Raw genomic sequence first — 25,386 nt, forward strand, 5'->3', positions numbered from 1 at the left:
GGGGACATGATCTAAAATGCACTTTGTGACAAGACCCCCTGAGTACCCAGCATGGTCCCGCAAGAGGTGGTTTCCTCGGCAACCCTAACCTCATTTGAATATCAGCCTTTGCCCGGCACAGCAAGGAAAGGGAAATCAGCAAAAACACGGTGGAGTAGGCTGTGAGAGTTGAAGGTCACGTGCTAGTTGTATTTATCCACATCACTACTACTGTCTGGGTACTCAGATTCTTTGAGAGGTAACGCGAGGTGCTGCACATCCCTGAAGTCTTCAGTCCCGGGCTTTTCTAGTACTTACATAGCAAAAGAGTGAGGTTGACTCAGGAGCCTCCCTGGGGTCCGAGTCCACTCAGGTCCCTAAATTGTCTCAGGCAAAGGGAGATGCCATTTCAAACAACACCTGTTTCATCCACTCAATATATTTATTGAGCATCTATTGACGTAGGAACTGGTGATGATACATATAAACATTTAGGACCTTTCAAGAGGCTTACATTCTAACAAAAGATAACACCCATGCCCAAATAATCATACACAGGAGAATGTGGAAATATGTACAGAAAAAGGAGAGGCGTGTCCATCAGAGGGATTCTAGATTGCAAGGGGAGTTATGAAGTGATAAAGAATGGGTCATCCGGGGAAGCATGGGCTCCCTCCAAGTCCCAGCCCTGGTGGAGGGAAAACCTGGTTCTGGTCCTTTTCCTCCATCTGATGTGTCCACAGCGGGAAGAATGTGTGCTAAGCCTTGGGGTTCGCAAAGGCAGAGGGCATCCAAACTGGAAGCTCAGCTGGCAGCCCATCACTCCCAGGAGAAGCTGTCTTTGACTTTGGATATTTTAAGTGTTTTCCTTGTTCCAAGTTTGTATGTATGTATGTATTTAGAGTGCTCACGAATAGGGGAGGGGCAGGGATAGAGGGAGACAGAGAGAATTCCAAACAGGCTCCGCACTGTCAGTACGGAGCCCGATGCGGGGCTCGAACCCCCACACCGTGAGATGATGACCGGAGCTGGAATCAAGAGGCGCTCAGCCAACAGAGCCACCCAGGTGCCCCTCATTGTAACAAGTTCTGACCAGAAAGACACCGTGAAAGAGAGCTGGTTTAGAACTTTATTCATCAAACCCAGACGTGGGATGGGGAGATCTGGTGAGGAGTCCAAGAGCGGAAGTAGGTTGCACACGGGGATGACTCTAATTCATATCTTTACAAGATGCTTACCCTGGAAACCTCCTCAGGCTAGAAGCTCCCTCTAGGGGTCATCTCATTTGTTTTCTTACCTTTAGAGACAAAACTCTGTTTTTGTAAATATCAGGGCTCCCAGCATGTAGCACCAGCTAGCACACCGAATTGGTGTGGGTGGAACGGGTATGTTCACTGCACACACACCCCCAGGGCACGCCCACCTGCCGTCCTCTAACCCCATATTCTACTAACCAAGGGAACAAGTCTTTTCAGAGCTCAGCTGTTACATTTTCCAGTTTGGCTTTTTGGATGCCTACAGTTATCTTCCAGGTTGAGCATAAATCAAAGAATGAGGCTTTGGAGGAAAAGCTTAATGAATATCTAAGCCAGAAATTAACAGCCCCAAGTAACTTTTCTCCTGGGTCACTCTCCCTAGTCAATGCCCTTCCCTAGGCTCCCCTAAGTTTCCTTTGTAGCTGAGCTACTCCGTCATCCTCTGAAAATACCGCCACAAGCTGGCCAAGCCCCTTCATGGGACCGGCGCCTGTGGAGAGAGCATCACTGCTCTGAAAGAAGCATGCATCTGGATTTAGAACAGGAAACCCCAGCGTCTCATCCATGCCTCAGCCCACCTTCCCCAGCAGGGTTGGAGCTCTAAGGCCGCACAGTTTTCCCTACGGGATCCTTGGTAACTGCTATAAGAGGCAAGTATGAATGTTCTAGGGGCCTCATTAAGCCTCCAAATAAAACTATTCCCAGTAACCCTGTACCAGAAAGAATATGGGCTTTGGAGTAGGACTTTGAACTGAATCCCAAACTCACCCTTGAACTCACCCTCTTAAAGCTACGCAGCCCCAGATTTCCTCTCTGAAAAGTCCCACTTGTTATGGTTCTTGTGAAGATTGTGTGAGATCTGTAGAGCATTAAGCATAGGGAACAACCTGAACTCTCTCCACTCTTCTGTGAGGTGGGGCTTGACCCCCCCCCTTCCCTCGCCCCCACTCTCTCTCTTCCTGTGGCTTAGCTTCGAGGGCTTGTGCTTAGCCTTCTTAGGGGAGGTCAGCTGGCCTCAAAACATGCATTTTCATGAGAATCCTAGGCAGTGAAACTTAATTTTGGATTCGCGGGGAGGAGAGAGGAAGCAAAAGCGAGAGCAGACCATACTTCACTCTTCTGTGGTGGAAGATGTTGTACATGTGGTTGAATGCACGGGCTCTGGAGTCTCCCAGACCGACCTAGGCTTGGTTCCTTGCCTGGCCAAGGGGCCGTGGGCAATCTATTCAATCTCTCTGACCCCCAACGTCATCGTCTCCGAAATCGTGGTAAGTAATAACCACCTCACAGGGTTGTGAAGATTCAAGGAGATACTGTATGAGCACATATTAGGTGCTGTTAGCTATTAGTCATGGTAAAGGGGCATCTGATTGCTAAAGGGCACCCACCTTCTGGGGCGGGGACGAGTCACCATCTGTGCAAGTCTCACGAAAGCTGCGTTGCGCTCAACCATGAACACCAGCTTTCTCCTCTTGTTAGGGTCACAAGGTGAAACCGTTGGTTACGATGATTGTTAAGGACTGCTCTGAATCTGAGTTATTTGGTCACATCAAGACTCCAGGGCTATTATCCCCTTTTATTCTGTTGGCCCCTGTGGTGCATTGAGATGTGGAATAGTGCTTGAAATAGGAAGTCCATAAGAGCTCAGCTCCCTGCTCTGAGGTGTCGAGGCCAGGAACGAAGGCTGGAAAAACACTCTTAGAGCCTCCGTGAATGTCCCAGAGGTTCCCACCTCGACTCCATTACTACGTTCTGTGTCTGCTTGCTGGTCCCCAACCGCGCAACCTAGAGTGTCTCTCTCTCTCTCTCTCTCTGTGTCTCTACTTTTTTCTCTCTTCTCTCCCCTCCTCTCCAGCTGCCCTCTGGACCCTTCGTCGGCAGAAGAGATTGCGTCCATTCTTACACACCTGCTTGGGATTCTCTCTCTCTCCCTCTCTCTCTCTCTGCCCCTCCCCCACTCACACCCCCCCTCAAAATAAATAAACTAAAAAAAAAACCAAAAAGCCAATAAAGTGCCTGATCCGAGCTGTCATCAGTTAAGTGTCCCTTCCCTCTTTTGGGGGGCTGTGCTTCTCTCTTGCTGAGGGTCCCTGCCAATGCCCCAGTCCCCCCTGTTTCCTGGCTGCCCACACAGAAAGGAGACAAAACAGTTCCCATCTTCAGACAGAACGGGGTGCATCCCTCACACCAAGACCGCAAACGAATGATCAGGATGATCAGGATGGGTACATCTTCACATCCTGTCAAGTCTCTGGTAACATTAAGACTTGAGAAGGGCGGGGAACAACCAAGCACCCCCCCCCCCCCCCCCTGCTGCTGACAGACGTGCTGGAAAGAGGTCCCACCTCCAGGAGGGTCCGGTCTAGGAGATGTTGGAGCTGAGTCCTGTCTTCCCTTCACCTGAGTGGGGTTGAGGGTGGCCAGGGTGTTGCGGGAGACCGCGATGCCAATAGTCCTGTCCTGGGGTAATCTGGGATGTGGACACAGAGATTCCTACTCAACCCTGAAATAGAAATGCTGAAGAGCTCAGGAGCCAGAGAGGCGGGAAGGAGAGGGGAGAGGGCCTGCCCACCTGCCTGCCCTTCCCTCTCCCTCCGGAGAATGCCAGCTGGAGGGTTATTCTTCCTTCCTCAGCCCAAGAGATGAGTGTCACTTGACCTCAGGGCACATTCCAGAATGAGGCCACAGCCAAGAATAGGACCCAGGAACCCTACCACCCATCCTGCCTATATTAATCACACATTCCCAGAGCAGGAGAGAGACTTCAGCCTCCTTGAGGCGGTGGAAGGAGGAGGAGGAAGGGGAGGGGGAGGAGGAGGGGAGGGAGGGGAAAGAGGAAGAGAAGGAAGAAGAGGGAGAGGAGAGGGAGGCAAAGGAGGGGAAGGAGGCAGTGGTATCAGGAAGTGGAGTTGGGAAAAAGCAGGGAAGACCCCAGAGAAGCCCCTTCCCAGCCCTGGAGCCTTCTGGTGCACCTCGTGGCCCTTGGCCCCGGGACCCTTTGTTCATCCAGCAAATCCCTGGCGAGCCCTGGGTGCTGGCCCCCCACCCCGCGCGAGCCTCGGGGGGGCCCCCAATCGGTGCTTCTGGCCTGGATGGCGCAAGCGCAAAGGGGGACAGCGGAGCTGAGTCTCGGAGGACGAGTAGGCGCAAGGCCGATGTCTCGCTCAGGAATGCCGGCCACGACTGCTTAGGTGTGTGATAGAAGTACCGTGGCACGTGGCACGTCGTAAGAGCGGGCCGTCTGTGCGCGTGTGCGTGTGGCCGACGCGCTGGATGTGTGTCCTACACTGCGAGAAGCAGATGGCCTACATTCGAGTCCTGACTCTGCCACGTAGCGGCTGGGCGACTGTGGGCAAGTCTCGGGCCCCCTCCAGCCTCAGTTTTGCCGCCCGCAGAGCAGGGTTCTGTCCTGTACGGTTGTGGCGGAGGCAACAAGAAACGGTGTCTGAGCCCCCGCTCGGTGCTGCTGTTATTACAACAGGACCGTTGGCGACCACGCGTTCTCCCCCCCGCGTTCCCCCCCCCCCCCCCCAAGGAAATCACCATGTGGCTGTGTGTTTGTTCTCCCTTTTCTTCGTCAGGTTCCGCCCCTGGTCCCTGCTCTCTGGCCCCACTGTCCAGGGGGTGACATCAGACTATGGAGCAGCTGGCCAGACAATGGAGCAGAGTGTCCTAGGAGGCTGGAGGTGCTGGGGGAGGCGGAGGGTGGAAAAAGCCAAGCTGTCCCGCCCCAGAGGCCTCAGGCTGGTCCGGAGACAGCCGGCGCCAGACCAGGCCTCTGAAGAGGCGAACAGAGGGATGGACTGGAGCAGGGAGGGTGGGGAGGGGAGCCAACGGATGCAAGGAGGGAAGGAGCTAGTGTCCCGTGTAGACAGGGGGGCAGGTGAGTCTGGCCTCGGAGCTGGAGGAGAGCTCAATCCCCCGACACCACCCCCCCCACACACACACCCGCTTCACTGTGTCCTGGGCCCCAGCTGGGGAGCCTCCCCAGTTTACCTGGCAACCAGGCCCCGGGAATTTAGCTCAAGCTCTACTGAGCACCTATCAGAGGTCAGTTACTGGGTAACACTTGAGCAACGGAGATCAGAGACTCAGGCTTGGTTTCGAGGACGAAAAACTGAATGCCATGTCGTAGGCCCAAAATTATAATAGATGCCCGTTCCCTAAGTGCCTATAGTTTCTGAACCCCACATCAGCCCGTGAGGGATGATCAGTTTGAATGTGCTCTGTGAGCAACAGAATAAAATGTTTGAAGCTGTATGTTCACTGCGTCCGTGAAACCCCAGGCCCCACAGGATGCGGCGAGGGCTTTAGGTCCCGGGGGCCTGCTCTTGGCCAGGGGGCTGCTAAGGGCAAGGAGGAGGCCCGGGGACAGCCATCTGTGCCAGACTCCTTCTCCCGGTTTGGCAAGGTTAACAGGGTCAAGCTCCCCAAGTCTCCAGGAAGTGCACTTATCACCCTCTGTTTTACAGATGAGGAAACTGAGGTTCCGAGAGGCACCGGGAAAGTGTCAGAGCCCACATTCAGACCTAGGTGGATTTGAAATCGGTGTCCCCTGAATGTCACACCTCCACCAGGCAGCCACTAGGGCTCAGGCCCCATATCCGTGCAAGGGAGGGGGCGGGGAGAAGGGAGGTGACAGGTGCTAGCATGTGGACACTTGACCCCTCAGGCTCTAAGGCAGTGTGTCATTTATTGGGGCACCCCCGCCTAGAAGCAGGTGCAGCAGAACGTCCCCAAACTGCTGAGGGCAGGTGAGGAGCTGAGTCCTCCCCTACCTCCCTGGTTCCCTGACCCAAGCAGGAAGGGGGCCTGGGGTTAGTGCTCACACCTCCTTGGTGGCTAAGTGTTGTGCCTAGCATCTTCCCCAAGGTGACCTGAGAAGCCCCCACTCCTCTGGCCTCTCTTCTCTGTCGGGGAACAGCTTGTCTCCCGATCCCGGCCTCCTCCTTCCTGCAGGAATTATCTCTAAGGAGGGATGGGCCAGACCTGGCCAGGCTGGATGGGGCTGGGTGTGGATTCCTCCCGGAAGACCCCCCCGGGGAAGTGGAAAGGGGGCTGGGGTCCCTGGTGCTCTGCCGGCTCACAGCCTCAGGGACAGACGAGATGTGGGGCATGCCAGGGCCACAACTCCCAGGACAGGGAATAGCCACAGGCGCCCGACACCAAAGGTGCTGCTGTCCCCATTTTGGGAACAGAGAGTTGTGCTCTGAGCACATGTAGGGCTTCGGGACCCGGACTCACCCAGAGGCCCCCTAAGGAGCCACAGCTGGGCAGCCTGCCTCTTCCTGCCCCACTCACATCTCCTCCAACATCGTGCTTCCAAACACGACACCATCAGTGGAGTCTGCCCCTGGCCCGCCATGCTGTCGTGACGGGCAGGGAGCCTGGGACCTAAGTCCGAACATCCGGGCCTAAGCCCCCTATCTTCCTGGGTAAGTCACCTGGCCTCTCTGGCCTCAGCTTTCCTGAGCTGCGGTGAGCACCACATTAAGGAGCCTCAGAGCTCCAAAGTGGGGCGAATGTTAGTGTCCCTCTGTCACCCATATATGGTCCCGTTGGCCAGACTTCCCTCCTGCAAGGTCACCGGAGCAAATGACACTACCCCCCCACCCACCCACACACGTTAAGCCAAACAAATCACACAAGAAGGGCTTTTGATACTACGAGCTTTTAATTGGAATCTTCCTCCCTACATTTGAGGAAGGCTCCACAATGACCTTCTTTAGCTTTGGAGGGGCCAGGACAGAATGAAGGGCTGAGGAGGGATGGGGGGCAGATGTAGAGCTGACGGTGGCTTTCTCAAGTCCTTTAGTGTGTGTGTGGTGGTTGGGGGGAGGGGGTGGCTGGTCCTGTTCAGGAAGTCCAGAAACAAGAAGTCACCAACAAGCTGTCCCATCCTCAAACCTGCCCTGCCGGGCTGCACCTAGAGCTTTCCTCAGGTCCCTGCAGCTCCCAAGGCCACCACCAGATGGAAGCATCGAGCAACATTCCTTTTCTTTCCCAGGACGGTCTCCCCTCCTCCTTCCCTTCTTTCACTTACCCACTCCCCCCAACCCCGACTTTTCCTCTTCCTATATTTCCTTTCCCACCAGGACAGATCCTGGGGCTTCTATCTGCTTTCTGTCCGAGGGAGCCAGTGGCAGATGCAAATGGGGAGGGCCAGCCATGGGTCTGCTTCGGGCCGGGTGGGGGTGGGGGTGGGAGCCCTGGGATCTGGACATTCACGTTCAGCCAACTAGGAGCTGGGCGGTGACTAATACCTCTCTGTGCCCTAGCACCTGGCACCCAGCAAGTGTTCACAAAGCGCCCACTGAGTTGGACTGAACAGAGCTGAATTCATAAATCGACCGTCAATAAACCAATCAATAAAGCCAAGGAGAAACACAGAACATGTGTATTCTGCTGGTGCCATGGTGGCCTCAGGGACCACAGAGCCAATTTGGCCGAGGCACGGGCTGACCGCCACCTCAGGGCCAGCTGTGTGCTGGGTCAGACCATGCCTTGCCCTTCCCACTTCCCACAAGCCCTCACGTGAAGCAGTCTCTGCCCATAGCGGCTGTGGGGAATCTGTCCGAGTCCCTGGGCCCTCCTTTTCTCCCCACCTACCCCTTTTGCAGACCAATCCATTCCGTGATTCCGGTGACCACCGTGCAGATGCCCTCTCTGGACCCCTGGCTGGGAGCCAGCTGGGGACGGGGAGCCAGCGGAGGGGGCTGGCCAGCAGAGAGAGGGTCATCCACACAAGCAGACTGGTCACCAGGAATAATGTGCGTCTACAGGCTTCTCCTTTTGTCCCCCTCAGCTAAAGAAAATACGGGCCCCTTACTGAACCCAAAGACTAGTTGATCTAAGAACCTCTGGTGCCATTTTTTCCACCATTTTTCACCGATTGCTGTTTCCCTGCTGGCCTAAGACCGTCTAACCTGACCTTGCCCAGCTTTTGGACCAAGGGGCGTCGGGGGCGGGTGGGTGGACGAGGGCCAGGGAGGGGGCCGGGGAGGGGCCGGGGCTTCAGTGCAAGCCCAGAAGCTCCTTGAGGACGTCGCAGGTCTTCTTGTGCATGACCTCGCGAAGCTTCCTGACCCGCCGGCTGCTGGACGCTCCCACGAAACTGTCAGGCCGCAGCATGGCCATGCCGCCGTCCACCTCGCCCATGATGATGAGCGGCGTCTCGCCCACCGTCACGTTGGGGCAGGGGCAGGTCCAGTCCACGTGGAGCAGGGTGACTTCCAGCGGCTCCCGGCCCAGAAACTTGAGGCCCATCTTCTCATCCTTTAGAACCTCGTCCACGGTCACCAGGGCGCGACCCGAGTCGGGCTCCTCGGTCAGCTCGGACACCCGGCCCAAGATGACGAAGTCGCTCCGACAGAAGCTGGTAACGAGCTTCTGCCTGGGCTTGCAGGCCCGGCAGCGCTGGTCCCCCCGCGGGAAGGGGCAGGACTCCTCGCAGGCCTCGCGGCTCTCGAAGTTGTTGCTGTTGCCCTCGCAGCCGCCGTACACGAAGGACTGGCACTGGCCCGTCTGGCTGTTGTAGGCCCAGCGAGGCGCGTAGGCCTTGCAGGGCCCCTGCAGGGCGGGCAGGCTGCACGCGGCCAGCGGCCCGCTCATGCAGGCCAGCATGCAGGCCTCGTAGGTCTCAAAGTGGTTGCGGTTGCGGTGGCAGTGGCCAAAGGTGAAGGTGACGCAGTTGTTGGCCTGCGCGTCGAAGTGCCAGCGGGTCTGCTCCTCGCCACAGTCCTCGCTGTCGGGGGGCTTCAGGCACTCGGCCGTGGGGAAGGCCGTGCCATTGGGGCTGCTCTCCGAGGTGGCCGCGGCCTGACCCCCCCTGACCACTGACAGTGGGAAGTCGGCCCGCAGGACCCCGGCGGCATTCCGGGCCGTGCAGGTGTAGATGCCAGCGTCCTGGGGCTGGGCGTTATAGATGACCAGCTGGGCGATGTTGGTGACCACCACGTTGCCGCGCACGTGGTTAGGCCGCATGACCACGTTCTCCCGGTCCTCCAGCTGCTTCTCCCAGGTGATCTCGGGCCGGGGCCGGCCCACCACATCGCAGAGGAAGCTCACCGTCTCGCCCACAGTGACCGACTGGTGCACGGGGTGGTTGAGCAGAGCGGGGGCCACCATATCCGGCCCGGGGTCTCCGGGGAGGCCGTGGTGGGGCGCACAGTGGTCTCGGGCGGCAGGGGACTGGTGTTGGGCCAGGTGAAGTGGTGGCGGCAGGTGACGACGGCCAGCGTGATGCCCTTAGAACAGGCCTCAGCATCCATGTAGCAACGGTTATAGTAGGTGAGGCCGTCGGAGGCACACGTGAAACTGGGCTCCTTCTCACAACGATCTTTGCACTTGCACACGGGCTGGCCGTCCCAGATGTCACACTCGGAGCCCTGCTGCAGACACATGAAGTGGTCGCATGTGGCCTCCTTGGGCATGCCCACCGGGCCCTTCTTGCCTCTCACGTCCATGTACCGGGCGGCCACGCAGCTCTTGGTCCCGCACACGTTCGGGCAGCATTTCTCGGGGGTCTCACACTCCTGCAGAGGGAGCCAGATCGAGAGGCCTGAGTGAGGACCAGCCGGAAGAGCGGACAGGCTTCCCCCACCCCTATCCCACGGTTCCCGTGGAAGGGAGCCGGTATCTGTTCACTGCCTACCGTGAGCCAAACGTGCTGACAGTAAGAGTGGCTGGCGTATCCATAGCTCCTGCTATCTGCCAGGGCGGCACGAAGAACGTTTCTGCTTGCTGACTTAGGCTCATCACGAGCCCGGGAGGTGGGCCCAATCATTATCCTCCCCTGACAGGTAGTGATAGCTGAGGCACAGAGAGATTAGGTAACTTGCCCAAGGTCACACAGCCAGTAGTGTGAGAAGAGGCGGGCCACGTACCTCTGGGAGGGGAAGTTTTCTTACTACCATTTCACAGATGAAAAGGCAGAGACTCAGAGAAGTGACGCCCGAGTCCATAGAGCCGGCAAGTGGCAGAAAAGGGCTTCAAGCTCCAGGTGGATGGGGTTCTGAGGTCTAGTTTGGAACAAATGAGCCTGCCTTTCTGTCTTTTTTCCACTGGGGTGAGGACGCCCTGGCCGAATTGAAGAGGTCACACCAAACCCTAAGAAGGAAAAATCGGACACCTCCGGGGCAGAAGTTCGAGGCCAGCCACACACACACACACACACACACACACACATACACGTCAGGAACGACAGCTCTGTGAAGGGACCGCATTCGCTCAAAGCCAAGGGGAGGGACAGGCCGGACAGGCCCAGGATGCCAGGTCTCACCACGGAGGGCTGTGCCAGACCCAGGTGCTCAGTTCCGACGTGTGGGACGTTTCATGGGGAAATCAACAAGGAAAACAGTCCCCTTGGGTGGCAAAGGTCAGCAAAGCCGTCAGCGAGGACTTACTAGGCTGTAATCCCCCCTGATTCTCTGTGGAGCCACATAAGGCATTAGTTTAATTCCTCGAAATTAGCAACATGCTCTGGGGCCGACACAAACAAGGACTTCACGTGGTGTTTTCGACAATAACACATCGTACTCGCTGGGCAGGCGGGCAACGGTCCTAATCCTTCGCCCTGGTAGTGGCTCTGTGAATTACTCCCCACTAGGGCTGGCCTCTTGTGGTTCTGACTTTTATTTCAGCCTCTTTGACATTCCACATCAGCTAAGAGGGGGGAAAAAAAATCCCCCACCGGAGCTGTGTGGAGCCTGCCCGCTTGACCTGTTTACTGTTTTCCCCTCTCGGCTCAGAATGGGGACTTTGTTTTGCAGCCCTTGCTTGGCATAGACTTCTGGGCCACACCAGGCGAGGCTTTGGTCCGGGGATGGGCGAATCTCGGAGCTGGGGTCTGAGGGCGAGAGACCCAGTGGGGGCTGGAGGGCAGGAGGGACTGGGAACAGACAGGAGACCCGGCTCCTTGGCCCGGGGGTCATAAAATTCCTTAAGAACTGGCCCAGGAAGCTCCTTTAGGACCCCGATGGTTCTGAAAGGTTGGGTCCTCAGAGACCAGGGGCAGGTGTCTCTGGGCACAGGGAACCTAGGAGGAATTCTTAGAACAGTTTTTGCTTAAGGGCCCAGAATATACCCAGAGGCTCATGAATCCCGAGCCCCACACAGGTGCCTTTTCCCCAAGACACGCCAAATCAGCCAGAGTCTCCCTGTCCCACGCGCCACCTGATTTATCAGGCCAGCCTGAGCCACTGAAACAGACTTCCCTGCAAATGTAGCCAGTGAACCGCGTGACCTCAGCTGAATGGGAGTGCTCTGCCTCCACACTCCTTATCTCCCCTTCCTCCGTCACCACCATTGCTCACTGCCAGCGTCTGGCCCGAGTAGTCTGACAATTGTCCCCTGGACACCATGGGGCAGAGGCCACTCTCTGCAGGGCTATCTTGGGCTTTTCTGGAGATTCCATGCATTTGGAAAAGGCCACACCAGGGTCTCTCCCGTGCCCCGGTGATGCCCAGCCCAGCCCAGCCCAGCCCCGAGCCCTAGGAACTGGCCAGGCCGGCAGGAAGCGCCTCTGTCCAGGCAGCTGCTAGGTACCAGCACACTCTCCATCCCCTGTGGGGAGTGGCAGGAATGGCCCTTGGACTCGGGAGCCGGGAGAGAATTGCTCTAACCCCAGCCCTGCCCTGCTTGGCCCAGGCTGCTCTGATGAGAGCAGAAGGGAGGACCGAGGAAGCTGGCAGGTTGGAGCTCACTCCACTTCCCTCCCAGGGCCAACCAGAGAGTCTATTTAGAGCTGTTCCTGCCTACTCTCCCCATCAGCCTGGTCTGATCTCCGGGTCAGGGTGCAAACCCCTGGGCAGGTGGCCTGGAGGCCTCACTCTGTTGTCAGAGACACGCAGCTTCTATGCCCACCCTCCCATCCCTGGCTACGGGACCTTGTGCCGCTCGCTGCACTGCCCTGAGTGTCTGCTCTCACCTGCTGATGGAGGGCTGAAGGGCTGGACCAGACCACACGACACGCCTGGCCTAGTTCTGGCTCCGAGCAGCCTTCGGCAAACACGAGACTGGGAATCCCAGGATTCCCCATCCCTGATGGGCTTGGACATCACACCCACCTCTTCATCGGGGCCTCGGACCCGGACAGACATCACGCCCTACGTATCTCCATGCGGCCTGGGGCCCAACTTCCTTTGTGTTCCTGGGCCCTGCCAGGTGCTCCTGAGCCTCCCCAGCCCACGGCCCCCACTAACACACTCACGTGGTCCGCGTCCGGCGTCTGGATTCCCACTCACCTGGTCCGTCTCACACTCCCGCTTACAGGTGCTCTGGGCGTCCACCCAGAGGTTGGGGTTCATGTCGTTGGGGCAGATGCCAGCGTGAGAGTAGCGGATGGGTGGCACTGCCAGGCCTCTCAGGGGCACCCCCAGCAGCAGAAGCAACACTGTCACCTGCGCCCAGCAGGACCAGAGCCGGCAGCACCCCGGGGCCCACATGATCGGTCTATCGTGGCTAGAGACCTCCCCTGGGACGAGACCAGGGGCTGGAGCCCCTCAGGGCCTTGTCCTTCTCTGGGCTACAGACACCTGCCCTCTCCGCCACCCCAGCAGGCTTCCTCGGTGGGGCTGCCTCCGGCTGCCTCCAACAAGTCAGTGCAGCCCGCTGGGCCGTGCGGCTTCAGATAAAGGAAAGGTCTTCGCAAGGAAACTCCCTCTCCTGAGTGTGCAGGGAGAGGAGCCGCGGCGGGGGCCCGAGCCTGGATTTATATCCTGGGCGCGCCACCCAAGTGGGAGCGAGCTAACCTGATGCCTGTCACAGGCGGGCTGCTGGCTCCTCTGTCCCGTGGCTGATCACAGACTTGTTGCAGAAGGGGAAAAAAAAAGCTGGAAGCGGTTTAGGCGGCGTATCTGGCACGGTGGGACACCTGCTTGTTTTTGACTCCAGGAGGCCTTTTAACCCCTTCAAGGGCCAGAAATGGCATGTGCTTTGGGGGGGAGCTGGCTCCGGGACACGCAAGCTCACTGTAAAGGAGCGGTTTGTTTCCCTTTCCCCCACCTCCGCGGGCCGGGCCCCCTCCTCCCCGTGGCCACCTCTGAAGAACACACAATCGCTTGTTACGAGGAGGGACCTGCAGCCACAGGGTTAGCATCGCCTGGCCCGATAGCACATTTGAGAGCAAATGACGTGGAAAAACAACAAGTTCACGGCCATTCCAGGGCGGGCCTGAGCAGCAGCGCTGTGCCGTGTAAGCCGCCTCCCGCCCCCGCACCAGGTCCCCCTGCGGGGGGTGTGCGCTCGGACAGCTCCCTATCTCTCTGTCCCGGGCAGTTCACGGCTCAAGTTCCAACTTCGGTGAATTGCCCCCAAATCATTCCAGAGACACATACCAGATATGCTCCGGCTCCCCCAGCTGCCGGGACCTATCACATTCCTCGCTCCTCGATTGACACACTCGTCCGCTCCGAGAAAACCTCCGCGGTGAGTGTCTCAGGACAGCGCTGGGCGGCGGGGCCGCCCTCGCGAACCACCACACAGGTTCCCTGAGCCCTCCAGCGGTGCAGGGTACTTCGGCCGTCCTGTCACTTCCCCCCACTTTACAAAGGAGAAGGTTCCGGGCTGGAGAACCTCGCCCAAGGTCAGCCACCGTGGGCAGTGAGAGTGATACTCATTGCTAGTGTTTACCGGGCTCTCAGGATGTGCCAGGCTCTCCGCACACATCACGTCCCTTCATCTTCACAACCAACTACCCTCGTGGCAGATTTGAGGAAGAGACACCCAGAGAGGCTAAGCAACTCACCCCCCGTCGCACAGCGCTATGGGATGCCACCGTCGACCGGGAAGACGGGGCGGCCAGTTTGCGGGGTGCGGGCAGCGGCCTTTGGGAACCTCCCTTCCCCCACCTGGCTGTCAGGACTGCTGTTAAGGTGCAGCTTCAGCTCTGGTTTTTACAGGCCGGAGGGGCAGTTGGTGAAACATCAGACGCTGTCTTGGTGGAGGGGGGCAGGGAGAGAGTCAGAAGCTGCCGGGAGGTTAGGGACCATGTCTCTCCCGTTTGACAGGAAAGGGCAGGTATGTCAAACGCCCCCGAAAAGTGAGCTGGCCAAAATGTTTTTGCGTTGGTCACTTGACCCCCAGAGGGCGAGAGGTGGCGGGGAGACGGATCCCCAGAAAAGAGAGGTACCTTTTAAAGGCCAAACCACACAGGAGTTGAGGAGCGGCGACCGAGATGCTGTGTCCCAGGGAGACTAGATGGCGTGGTCCCAGCACTAGTCGGAGCCAGAAGGGACCTGGAAGGCCCCCAGCAGTGCTCTCATTTCACAGACGGAGAAACTGAGTCCGGAGCCCAGGCCCCTCCTTTCCCAGGTCCACTCTCCCCTTCAGGGCTAGTGTTGGCCATCTAATTTGACTGTAGAAAAAGCACAACCCTTTTCTCCACCCTGCAGACTTTTCTTCTTCCTCCAGGCGTGGTGTATGGCCTTTTCCCTGCCTGTACCCATCCTTCCCCACAGTGCGGGTCGTTCCGCAAGATCTGTCTTTTCTGCTTATGTCAAAGAGCTAATACAGGGTGTCGGGTCCTAATTCCCTAAATCATTGGAATAAACTTCCCCCTCCAAGGCCGGTCCCCGTAATGAAGCCAGACAGTGGCGACGCCGGCTGCTCTGAATTGCCTGTAATTTCATAAACCCGTGTTCCAGCTGCTCGGAGCGGGGCCTCAGCCCCGCACTTGACAAATGCAGTTTGTGCAGCCTCCTTTGAAATCACAGAGGGAAATGGACGGTGACACATTTCTAAGCAGGGCTTAGAGGAATTGTCACGGCCCTGTTACTTGGGGACAAGTATCCAGGGAGAAGAGACTGGTTTCTGGGGAGTCACCTGAGACCACTAGAGGTAATGGGGGGGACAGGGGAGTGGGGACAGAGCAGAGGTGGCAGAGACGGGGAGGCTCCCTCCCACCCCCCACTCCTTGGGGTTGACTGAGAAAGGCCTGTGTCCTCCCAGCTCAGCCCTGTCAAGGGCCACGGGCCTCTCTCCCTCCCAGGGCCCCATTTCTGGCCATTCCACTCTGAGAACTTTCAAAACAGCATCGGGGAAGAAGGGGCCTACAACGCCCCAGCTCTCCCTCTCAGCCCTTCCAAGTCTCCCACCAAAACACAGCTCAGAATAATAAATAACATCTGATCAGGGCTCGGAGCCCACACGGTGTCTTCACCTACATCATCCCGCCGACCCTCACGCCAGCCCCAGGAGGGAGCCCGGGAGATGTCGCTGTGAGCTCCTCCATTGTACAAGAGAGGAAACCGAGTCACCGAGCGGCTAGCTGGGCCTGCCCAGGGTCCCGAGGCTCCCACCCTCCCTGCTGCACCCCTGTCCTATGCTTTTCACACAAGCCATGCTTGCTTCCAGCCCCTCCAGAAAGGTCCCCCGCTGGCCACCCCCGCCAGCCCAGCTTGTTTATAAGCTGTTCTGGGAGCACTTTGAAGTGTCCTCCTGGGCCCCTCCCACACTTCCTCAGATCTGACTGCTTCGTGTCTGTCTTCTCTGGAGGGCGGCAGGGACCCCACCCTCACCACACCCCTGGTACCATCCCCCAGGCCTCCTTCCCACCAGCCAGTGTGAGCCTCCCTGGAGCGGAGCCTGGGCTGAGTCACCTGAGCAGGGCCCTGACCTCCGGAGTGTCACCTGCCTTCCCCCCCTCCCCGGGGGGACGGCGGGCACGCTTGGACTTGAACTCAGGAAGAGCTCTCTCCGGCTCCCACCGCTGCGGAGGTCGGAGGCGGGGCGGCCACAGCCCCTTCACCCTCTCCAGGGTGGGTTCAAGGCCAACTCTAGGTGTAGCTGCAGGAAGCCACCCCGGACAGTGGGCTCTGGGTGACCCTTGACCTCAGGCTCACCCTTCACATAACAACTCCCAAGCCGCGGGGGCCTTGACGGGACAACACAGGAACACCACTTCCCAGATCGCCCAGGCCTCTCCCCTCTGGGGACCGGCCACACATGTGGGGACACCCAGATCAAACCTCTTACCTCTCGAAGCATCTCCTCCCCCTTTCCTTCCTTGATGGTTTTTAAAGCACCTACTATGTGCTTACTCCTAGGTACACAGAGATGACCGTCCTTGTCCACAGAGAGAGCACAGCATGCAAATGCATGATGAGGATAGTGAGGGCCATCTTGGTGGGGGGGGGGGGTCCCTACAAGTGCTGGGGGGCCAGGGAAGGGGAGAGAGGCCCAGGGCTGCTGTTGTGCAGATGTGAGGCACGGTGGGTCCCAGAGCCTGAGCAGCAGGCAAGATGGAGCACAGAAGGTGCTTTCCGGCACTCACTCCCCCTCGGAAAGGCCTGGCCCGTAGCACCGACTCCTCGGCCAAGGCCCTCCCTCTGCAGGGCCCAGGCCTCCAGAAAGGGGAGGTGAGGGGAAAGTCAGTAGGTTTGGGAGACGGGGTGGGGGTGGGAGCGGCAGGTCTTGCTTCTGCGTGGAGCGGCCCCAGGAAAGGCAAAGCAGCAGCCCGCGCTGATCCACCCTGCTTGGGCCCCTGGACCCGAGGCAGCCACGCTCTCTCCCCAATGGCTGGGGGAGGCCAACCCCCTGGGAGCCTCCCTGCCCTGATCCTTGCTTTAAACCTCTGTGGGAGGAGGAAGAATGTAAGAAGCCAAGAAGCAGGGTGCTGGGGAGAAAGCAGTCCCCAGCAAGGGTGCTCAGAGGCCTTCTCAGAAGGCCCGGGCTGCATTGGCTACAGGCTGTGATTCGTCAGACCAAAACCAGGGAATTCAATAAAGCGGGCAGCTCATTACCCAGCTGGGGACCCCCTGCCAGAGCGGCCGCGGGCCTGGGTTACATTACAGGGCTGTGTGAACTCTCCCCTCCGAGTGAGACTGCACTGGGTTTCGGAATAATTATGGGGCCTCAGCAGATGGTGGAGGCGAACAGGGGAAGCCTTCAGCTGTGGGACACGTGACTCCAGGCATCTGTGCGGAGCAGGACATGGGAGGGTCCCCACTGGGCCTCGGGGGAGGCAACACTGAATCGAGATCTGAGAATTATGGGGTTGGCTGTGGTGGGGCATAGCCCAGCCCCCTTGGCCGGCCTGGCCTCCTTAGACCCCTGCCCCTAAGACCCGGGACAGGGGGCTGAGTCCCTGGAAGCTGGTCAGTGTTTGAACAGATCTGTGTGTCAGGAAGCAAGGACAGGAGACACAACTTCTGGGCACTTTTGAGCCCCCAGACGCCTCCTTGGAGAAGGTGGGCATCAGGTGCTCAGTGGATTTCGGCCCCGTGTCGGACCCCTCGCCCACATGGGAAGCTCCATGTTGCTCAGGCTGAGCACTCCCGACTGTGCGAGGAGTCAGGAGTCCTGGGTTCGCAGCCTGGTCTGCCATCAGTTCACTATGCGACCACCCCTGCTTCCCCATCTGAGGCCCCTTCCAGCTCCCTCCTCTGCGATCCCATGTCCTGATTCCTCCAGCTTTGCCTTCATGGAATCAGCTTCAAAAAGCCCCAAACAGCTCTCAGCCAAGACAAACACGGACGCGTAGAAGCCAAAAGACCACAGGGCTGCAGAGTGACTGTCCATTCCACTGCTCTCCTCTGCTGGGGGAGAGCCACAGCCCCTGTTTCCACTTTTCCCAGGCCTTGGGGCTCATGGGAATGCTACGAATAGGGGCACAGCCTCCCTCCTGCTCAGCCCGTCCCTATCCTAGAAGCTTCTTCCGGCTACCCCACCCACACACTCCCTCCTTCTCTGCCTTACTGTTTTTTCCCCTCCAGACGAGAGAGAAATGAGAAGGTCTCAGACCCTTGGGTCTCCCTGCTCACCTACACGCTGCTGCACAAAGGGACACATGTTCCTAAAACCAGATGCATTCCTGACCCCCACTGTAGGGTACCACATGGTGGGGGTGGGGCATGAAAAACAGGCCTCTTCCCGACTGAACCATTACTTGAAGACTTCCGGCTTAAATATGGCTTCCCCGGGGCGCCTGAGTGGCTCAGTCGATTAAGTGTCCGACTTCAGTTCAGGTCATGATCTCACGGTTCATGGGTTCGAACCCTGCGTCGGGCTCTGCGCTGAACAGGTCAGAGCCTGGAGCCTGCTTCAGATTCTGTCTCTCTCTCTCTCTCTCTCTCTCTCTCTCTCTGCCCCTCCCCTGCTCATGCTCTGTCTCTCTCAAAAATTAATAAACGTTAAAAAAAAAAATTTAAAGATGGCTTTCCCACCTCTTCAAGATGAAGGCCAAAGCATTTAACCCAGATCACCATGAATGAACTTCTGCCTCAGTATCCTTCTCCAGTCTTATCATTTCTCAAACTCTGGAAGCTGCCTCATTCAGATCCTTAAAAAGCTCCACGCAGTCTTCCCCCCGCCCCCCCCCAGCACCGCCCCCCCCCCCCCCCCCCCCCCCGACATTGTCCTCTGCCATGGACACTCTTCCTTCTCCGGGCCAACTCCTTCCCAGCCCATCCTGGCAGCCCCGAGTCTTTCAAGAGGCATTCCTGATCTCAGGGGCTGAGGAAGGCCCACGCCACCTCTCGTTTGCGGAGTTCCTGGTATTGGTTTTACAATGAAAAAGCAAAACAAAACAAAAGGCCAAAACTGGGGTATAAAACCCGTGGCAAGGTTTAATCATTCCACGCTGTCAGGACAGGTCGCTGTTCGTTTGAGTGTAAATTGGTTCAGGGATAATGTCAAAAATCCACACTTGAGGCCCTTTGTGAGGATGGCCTGGCCCGTCACCTTCCTGGGATTGCCCATGATACACCTGAGCACCGTTTATGCGGGGCCGAAACCGTTTATTTCTCATCTATCACCCAGACTGGGCTGCGGACCCCTGGCAGGGAGAGAGCAGGCACTCTACCCGTGTATGCTGAATGAACGGACGATCCCACCAAGCAGACCGGGCCCTTGCAGGGCAGGAGTGAATATTCCTGGAGTCAGTCACACCGGAGAGAGACCAGTGGTCCTAGGACAGGAAACCAGAACTCCAAAGACCAGCTTTAGGCAGGCAAGGGAGAGTATGCCCATCCCTGGGCCCGCCAGCCATTCTGGGCAAGAAGGAACCTAGAGTCTGCAGGGGGCATCCCTGGAGGCGAAGGAAGGTGCCCCAGTGGGGTCCACCACTCCCACCATGCCGCGGCCCTTGGTTCCTCCCCAGGCTTCCATGAGCCCCTCTTCAACCACGCTCTTCTCTGCTTCCAGAGTCTTCTTTCCAAATTCCGAACTCGAACACATGCTTCCTTGCTGTAAAGGGTTGAATGGCGGCTTCCCAAAAGTTATGTCCATGTCTTAACCCCCAGAACCTGTGAATGTGGTCTTACTTGGGAAAGGGGTCTTTGCAGAGGGAATTAAGGATCTTGAAATGTGCTCATCACGGATTATCCAGGAGGGCCCCAAATCCAGTGACGGTTGTCTTCGCAAGAGAAAGGCAGAGGGAGATCTGAGATGCCGAGGTTGGGGCGGGGTGGGAGGGCACTTACAGAAGGAGGCAGATGGGAGTGATGTAGCCACAAGCCCAGGAGCCTTTGAGCCACCAGAAGCTGGAAAAGGCAAGAAAGGGATTCTCCCCTAGATCCTCCAGAGAGAACGAGGTCTGCTGACACCTTGATTTCGGCTTTCTGGCCTCCAGAACTGTGAGACAATACATTTCTGTTGGTCTAAACCACTGTGTTTGTGGTGATTTGTTATGGCAGCCACAGGAAACGAATACACCTGCTGAAAGCTTTTCAAGACCCTTCCCGGTCAGAATTTAACGGCCTCCAGGGCCCTCTGAGATCTGCCCCTACCACCTTTCCAGCCTCACTGCTCACCCTGATGGTCCAGCCGGACAGAACGACTGGTGTTCTCCAAATGTCCCACTTGGATGACCAGCCCTCCTGGTTGGCCTGCGACTAGCCTAGTTTTAGCCCTGAAACTCCTCTCTCCCAGGAGACTCCTTAGACCCGGGCACACCAGAACAGTCGGCCCCCTATGTGTACCATACGGTCTATACCTTTGTTCAGGCCATTCTCTCTGCCCAGAATGTCCAAGAAGCTCTACTGAAGGGTAACACCAGGAAAGGGGCTGGTGGGGCAGTCCAGAGCCCTGGGGTAGGCCTCAGGGAGTCACAGCTGGACCACACAATGAACCATGAGACCCCTGGGTCTCGCCGGGGACCCAGAGTCAGCTGGCAGCAGAGGTCAGGCCCCAGCCGCCGGGAAGGGCAACAAGGGCTCAGGATGGGGTGGCAGCTGGACTGTCGCTCTGTCCTCCTGGGCGGTGTTACAGCTGGCGCTGGTGCAGGTGAACGGAGACAGAAGGGTGACTGTGGGTGGGGGTCACCGCCATGGCTGCTGGGTGTGGGTGGGGGAGGCACGGTCACAGGCGTTTTGGCAGAAGGAAGCCAGTGACCCTGAGCGTTAAAGATCAACGGTCAGAAGAACCGTCAAGTTGGAGTGCCTTCGGCTGCGTGTAACAGATGCTGAGCCGCTGCGGCTTAAAGAACTAGGAGTTTACTTTTCTCACAGAACAGGAAGCCCCAGGCAACCTGGCTGATTCCTCAGGGCCCTGACTCCTGTCTTTTCTGTCACCCTCAGCATGTGGCTTTTGTCCTTAACACCCAATGGTGGCTGCTCCCCTGGATACTTCCTCATTCCAGACCCAGATTAGGGGGGAGGGCCGAAGCCCCTGGAACTCGTCCATCTATTCAGGGAGGGGACAGCTCCCGAGAGTGTGGCACGACCACACCCACACGCTGGCCAGCACCGTGTCACATGACTGTAGCTGCAAGGGAGTCCGGAGATGGTTCTTGCTTTGCAGCAAGGGGAGAAAGAGGTTCTGATTGGCTTTGGGCGGGCCATCCACAGCTGTCACAACAGCCTGCCCGCCTTCCCGCCTTCCTGCCCTTCTTCCTTCCTTCCTTCCTTCCTTCCTTCCTTCCTTCCTTCCTTCCCCAATAGCTGGAGGGGTGTCTCATCTTGTCTGCCCTGTAAACTAGCTTCTGGTTTTAGAATTGGAAAGTCAATTGCTATGCAGGATGATGGGGTGTCGGATAAAGATGGATGCGGATTCTCAGCGATCCCTGTGGGTCTGTGGGATACCAGTGGGCTACAATAAAGCCAGGTTGAGCCAGCCCCAGAGGCCCTGGATGCAGAGGTTGGTAAGGTGCTCGGTACACAGAGGGTTTGACGGGCTCTGGTAAGCAGAGCTGGCTCGTGACTGTAACCCCAAGAGAACCGGAGCCAAGGTGGTATCTGGGAAGGGGCCTTTTAGCTCGCCTACCCTGACAGTGAATAAATACCTCACAGACTGAACCCGGCCCTGAGGGAGGAAGGGAGGCCAGTGTCAGGGGAGACCAGAGCTTTGGGGGTGTGTTCAAGTCTACAGTCCCAAGTCTGCGTCAGGATGGAGCCCCAGAAACTGAGGCAGGGGGGTGGGAAGGGGGTCAGGAGGGGGTCAGGTGGGTGGGGGAGTCGCTATACAATTCACAACGTACCAAACATTGGGATGATCATAGGGGTACCGGGCCAGCCGCAGGGAAATGGGTTGTCGTTCAATAATCATTCACTGGGGAAAGACTGATTTTATACCTGCTGCGTGCCGGGTAGTGTACGAGGCCCTGGGGACAGAAACCAGGCTTAGCCTTGGTGCTCAGGAAGTGGACGGTCCAGATGGAGAGAAAGGTGTGGAAGTCACGTGCTCAGGAATCCAACTACAACCAGTGCATGTTGGCAAGGGGCCCGGGGCGGGGGAGGGGGGCAGGGAGCCCACCAGGAGGGGAAGAGTGGGTCAAGCAGGGTTCAGTTGAGGTGAGGAGAGTCTTAACCAGCTCAGACGCAAGGCTGGTGAGGCCGGAGCCCAGAAGGAGAGAGAAGTCGGGGCGCCTGGGTGGCTCGGTCGGTTGAGCGTCCGACTTTGGCTCGGGTCACGATCTCACGGCTGGTGGGTTCGAGCCCCGCGTCGGGCTCTGTGCTGATGGCTTGGAGCCTCAAGCCTGCTTTGGATTCTGTGTGTGTCTCTCTCTCTGCCCCTAACCCACTCACATTCTGTCTCTGTCTCTCTCAAAAATAAATAAACATTAAAAAAAATTAAAAAAAAAAAAAAAAAGAGAGAGAGAGAAGTAGCCAGTGGCTGAGGCTGCCAAGGTGGGCAGGGGCTACACCCTGCTGGGCTTATAGATCATGGTGAGGGGTTCGGACGTAATTTTAAGGTTGGACTATGTCACTGAGACTCTGAAAGGTGGCGAGGGTCAGATGCGGCAAAGAGGTGATGGGGGAGGGTGGGGAGACTTAGGGAGGCCCCGTCACCCGGAGCACAGCACTCGGGTAGGCCCTGGGTTAGTATCACAAGGGAGGGAGGGAGGCCGGCTCTCTGCTCCAGGCTGAGGCTGGAGAGGCAGTGGAGAAGGGTGGGCCACGTGTCATCAGTGACTGCGGGCTGGCAGAGAAATGGCCCAGTGGAAGCTTTGGTTGATGGGCTGGGGACAGCCTTTTCTTTCTTCCAGTTTCTTTCAGGGAAAGGGAGAAGGGGAAAGAGAATGACATGACTAGCCCCTTGAAAGCGAAGAAGAGACTCCTTCCATGTAGGACAGCACTCGCCGGGGAGAGATGACGATGGGATTGAGCTCACAATTGGATTTCCTCCCAACTTCCTCCACCCAGCTGAGGCTGATAAAGGCCCCCGAGTTCGGAGTGGCTTAGATGCCAGCCCGTTGCCAGACCTCACGGAAGACTTTCCTGCCCAGTGAGCACGGGGGCTTGCTTCAATCAACCCTGCACAAACCTGTGGACTCATGCTACCTAATCCAGAAGGCCAGGGTCAAGGCTTCATTAGCATGACCACTGTGACCTGCCCCTTTGAGTGCCTCCTACACTGCCCAGCTAATTGCTTCCCTGGAGTGTGTTCTCTTCTCTGTTTTACTCTTTATCAGCTGAGGGTCAAGATGGTCTCAAAGTAAAGGCACCCAGCAGAACCTGGGAGGCCAGAGCAGTCGAGAACGTGGCCCAGCAGCTGGAAGCCTTGACCTGCCCCATAGGGCGAGAGGGTTGCTGGCATTGGAAGGATCACAGGAGGCAGGTGCTGAGGGAGAGGCTGAACTGAGCCCTACCTGCCGTCTGGGACCCTGGGGAAGGGAAGTGCTCTACGGCTGAGGCTCTCAAATGTTTGTTCTTAGTTGTGATTCAGGACACGTATGCATGTGCATAACTAGAACAAGGGTTGTACAACTTTTTTTTTTTTTAACCATCAACAGACCCTAAGCCTCAACCACCCTTTGGCTGATTGATTGATTCTTCACTTATTTACACAACAAGCACTTCTCAGGAGTCAGAGTGTGTCCTGTGCTGTACTTAGAACTGGGGAGACAGATGGAGTGAATTAAAGGGCCTCCTGGGTCGTGGATTTGGAATGTTGGTGGAGGAGACAGATACTAGACAAACGCTCACACAAAAGGTAAATGGCACATTTCGGGGGTGATTAAAGGAAATATATGGGCTGGCCTCCTCTGCCTGGTCCGTTTGTCCACCTGCGAAGGGTGGGAAGTCAGCTGGAATGGACTCTGAACACCTGGCTGGCTCAGATTCCAGGAGGGAGGGTCAGGGTTTAGGAGCCCTGTTTCCAATTTAGAGCTGGGGTCAGGGAAGGGCTTCCAGGGGAAGTGATGTGGACGTTGGGCCCCTGAACGATGAACTGTAGGCAGCCAGGCAAGGGGAGAACAGCACATGCACAGGCTGTGAGGTGCCTGATTACATGGACCATTCAAGGAACTGGAAGACAGCCATGGAGGCCGGAGAAGAGAGAGCCTACACGAGTCCCTGTGGTCTCGGCTCAGAGGGAGAGTCTCTAACCCATGCCTACACCACCACCAGGAAGGAAGCCCTGATTTTACCTTCCGTTTAAAAAACTGTTTCCTGGGGCGCCTGGCTGGCTCAGTCGGTTAAGCGTCCGACTTCAGCTCAGGTCATGATCTCACGGTCCGTGAGTTCGAGCCCCGCGTCGGGCTCTGTGCTGATGGCTCAGAGCCTGGAGCCCGTTTCAGATTCTGTGTCTCCCTCTCTCTCTGCCCCTCCCCCGTTCATGCTCTGTCTCTCTCTGTCTCGAAAATAAATAAACGTTAAAAAAATAATTAAAAAAAACCTGTTTCCTGTGGCGCCTGGGTGGTTCGGTAGGTTAAGCATCCAAGTCTTGTTTTCGGCTCAGGTCATGATCTCATCATGATATGTGGGTTAGGCTCTGCGCTGACAGCATGGAGTCTGCTTGGGATTCTCTCTCTCTCTCTTCCTCTCTCTTTCTCAGAATAAATAAATAAACTTAAAAATATATGTTTAACGGGGGCGCCTGGGTGGCTCGGTGGGTTAGGCGTCCTACTTCGGCTCAGGTCATGATCTCGTGGTCCGTGAGTTCAAGCCCCACGTCGGGCTCTGTGCTGACGGCTCGGAGCCTGGAGCCTGCTTGGGATTCTGTGTCTCGCTCCCTCCCTGCCCCTCCCTTACACTCTGACTCCCTTTCTCTCTCAAAAATAAATAAACATTAAAAAGAATATATATATATATATTTATGCAAATATATATAAATAGTTATTTATATATATCTAAAAAATGTTTCCTTTGCACTTTGGATTCTGTTTTGGGCAGGTGTGGGAGTGGGGATTTGGGAAAACAAACAAACACATGTAACAAACCCGGTGTGCGGCTCAGTGAAGGCTGGACCACAGGAGACCGGTCGGTTAAGCACTACTCTCGCCAGCTGCCAGCTGAAAACATAAGAACCACTCACTGTGTCGGTATTTGGGAATCTCCCGTGAGCGCGAAATAGGCCGGGGTCAGTGGGACACAGAACAGGGGCAGAGAACGGGCCAGGCCCCTTCATCAGGAGCCACCAGGAGGATGTCCTGCCAGGGAGGGCCCTGGACGAACGGGCCTCTCTAACGCCGAGCCCGGCAGGCAGGCATCATGGCAGAGGACAGGGAGGGCCGCCCCGAAGATTTGTGAGGTGCTACTCCCCAGTCAGCAGCAGGGAAGTGCGGGTGAGCGCGAAGGGAAAGAGGGGGCACGAGACGCCTGTTCTGGGGAGTCGGTCCCTCCCTCCCTTCAGGTTCCAACCCAGGAGCAGTGACCTGGAATCTGTCCGTCTGCCCAGTGTGGCCTCAGGAACCCAAGGATCCGAGGAGGCAAAGAGCCCTCCACTGAGGGCAATGGGCATGAGGGGGTCGGGATGAGGGTTCCATGTCTGAACC

The 25,386-nt window shown here is 57.3% G+C and overlaps 1 protein-coding gene across 1 annotated transcript; it reads right to left on the reverse strand.

The window, feature by feature from the left end:
- Window positions 1-6,887: 6,887 nt before the first annotated feature.
- WFIKKN2 (WAP, follistatin/kazal, immunoglobulin, kunitz and netrin domain containing 2) lies at window positions 6,888-13,343 on the reverse strand. Its single transcript, XM_042916890.1, is given in 3 exon segments — window positions 6,888-9,367; window positions 9,370-9,769; window positions 12,479-13,343. Coding segments are annotated over 3 exon segments (1,719 nt in total). The 5' UTR covers window positions 12,680-13,343; the 3' UTR covers window positions 6,888-8,249.
- Window positions 13,344-25,386: the final 12,043 nt, after the last annotated feature.

The sequence above is a fragment of the Panthera leo genome, chromosome E1 (assembly GCF_018350215.1).
Source record: "Panthera leo isolate Ple1 chromosome E1, P.leo_Ple1_pat1.1, whole genome shotgun sequence".
NCBI lineage: Eukaryota > Metazoa > Chordata > Mammalia > Carnivora > Felidae > Panthera > Panthera leo.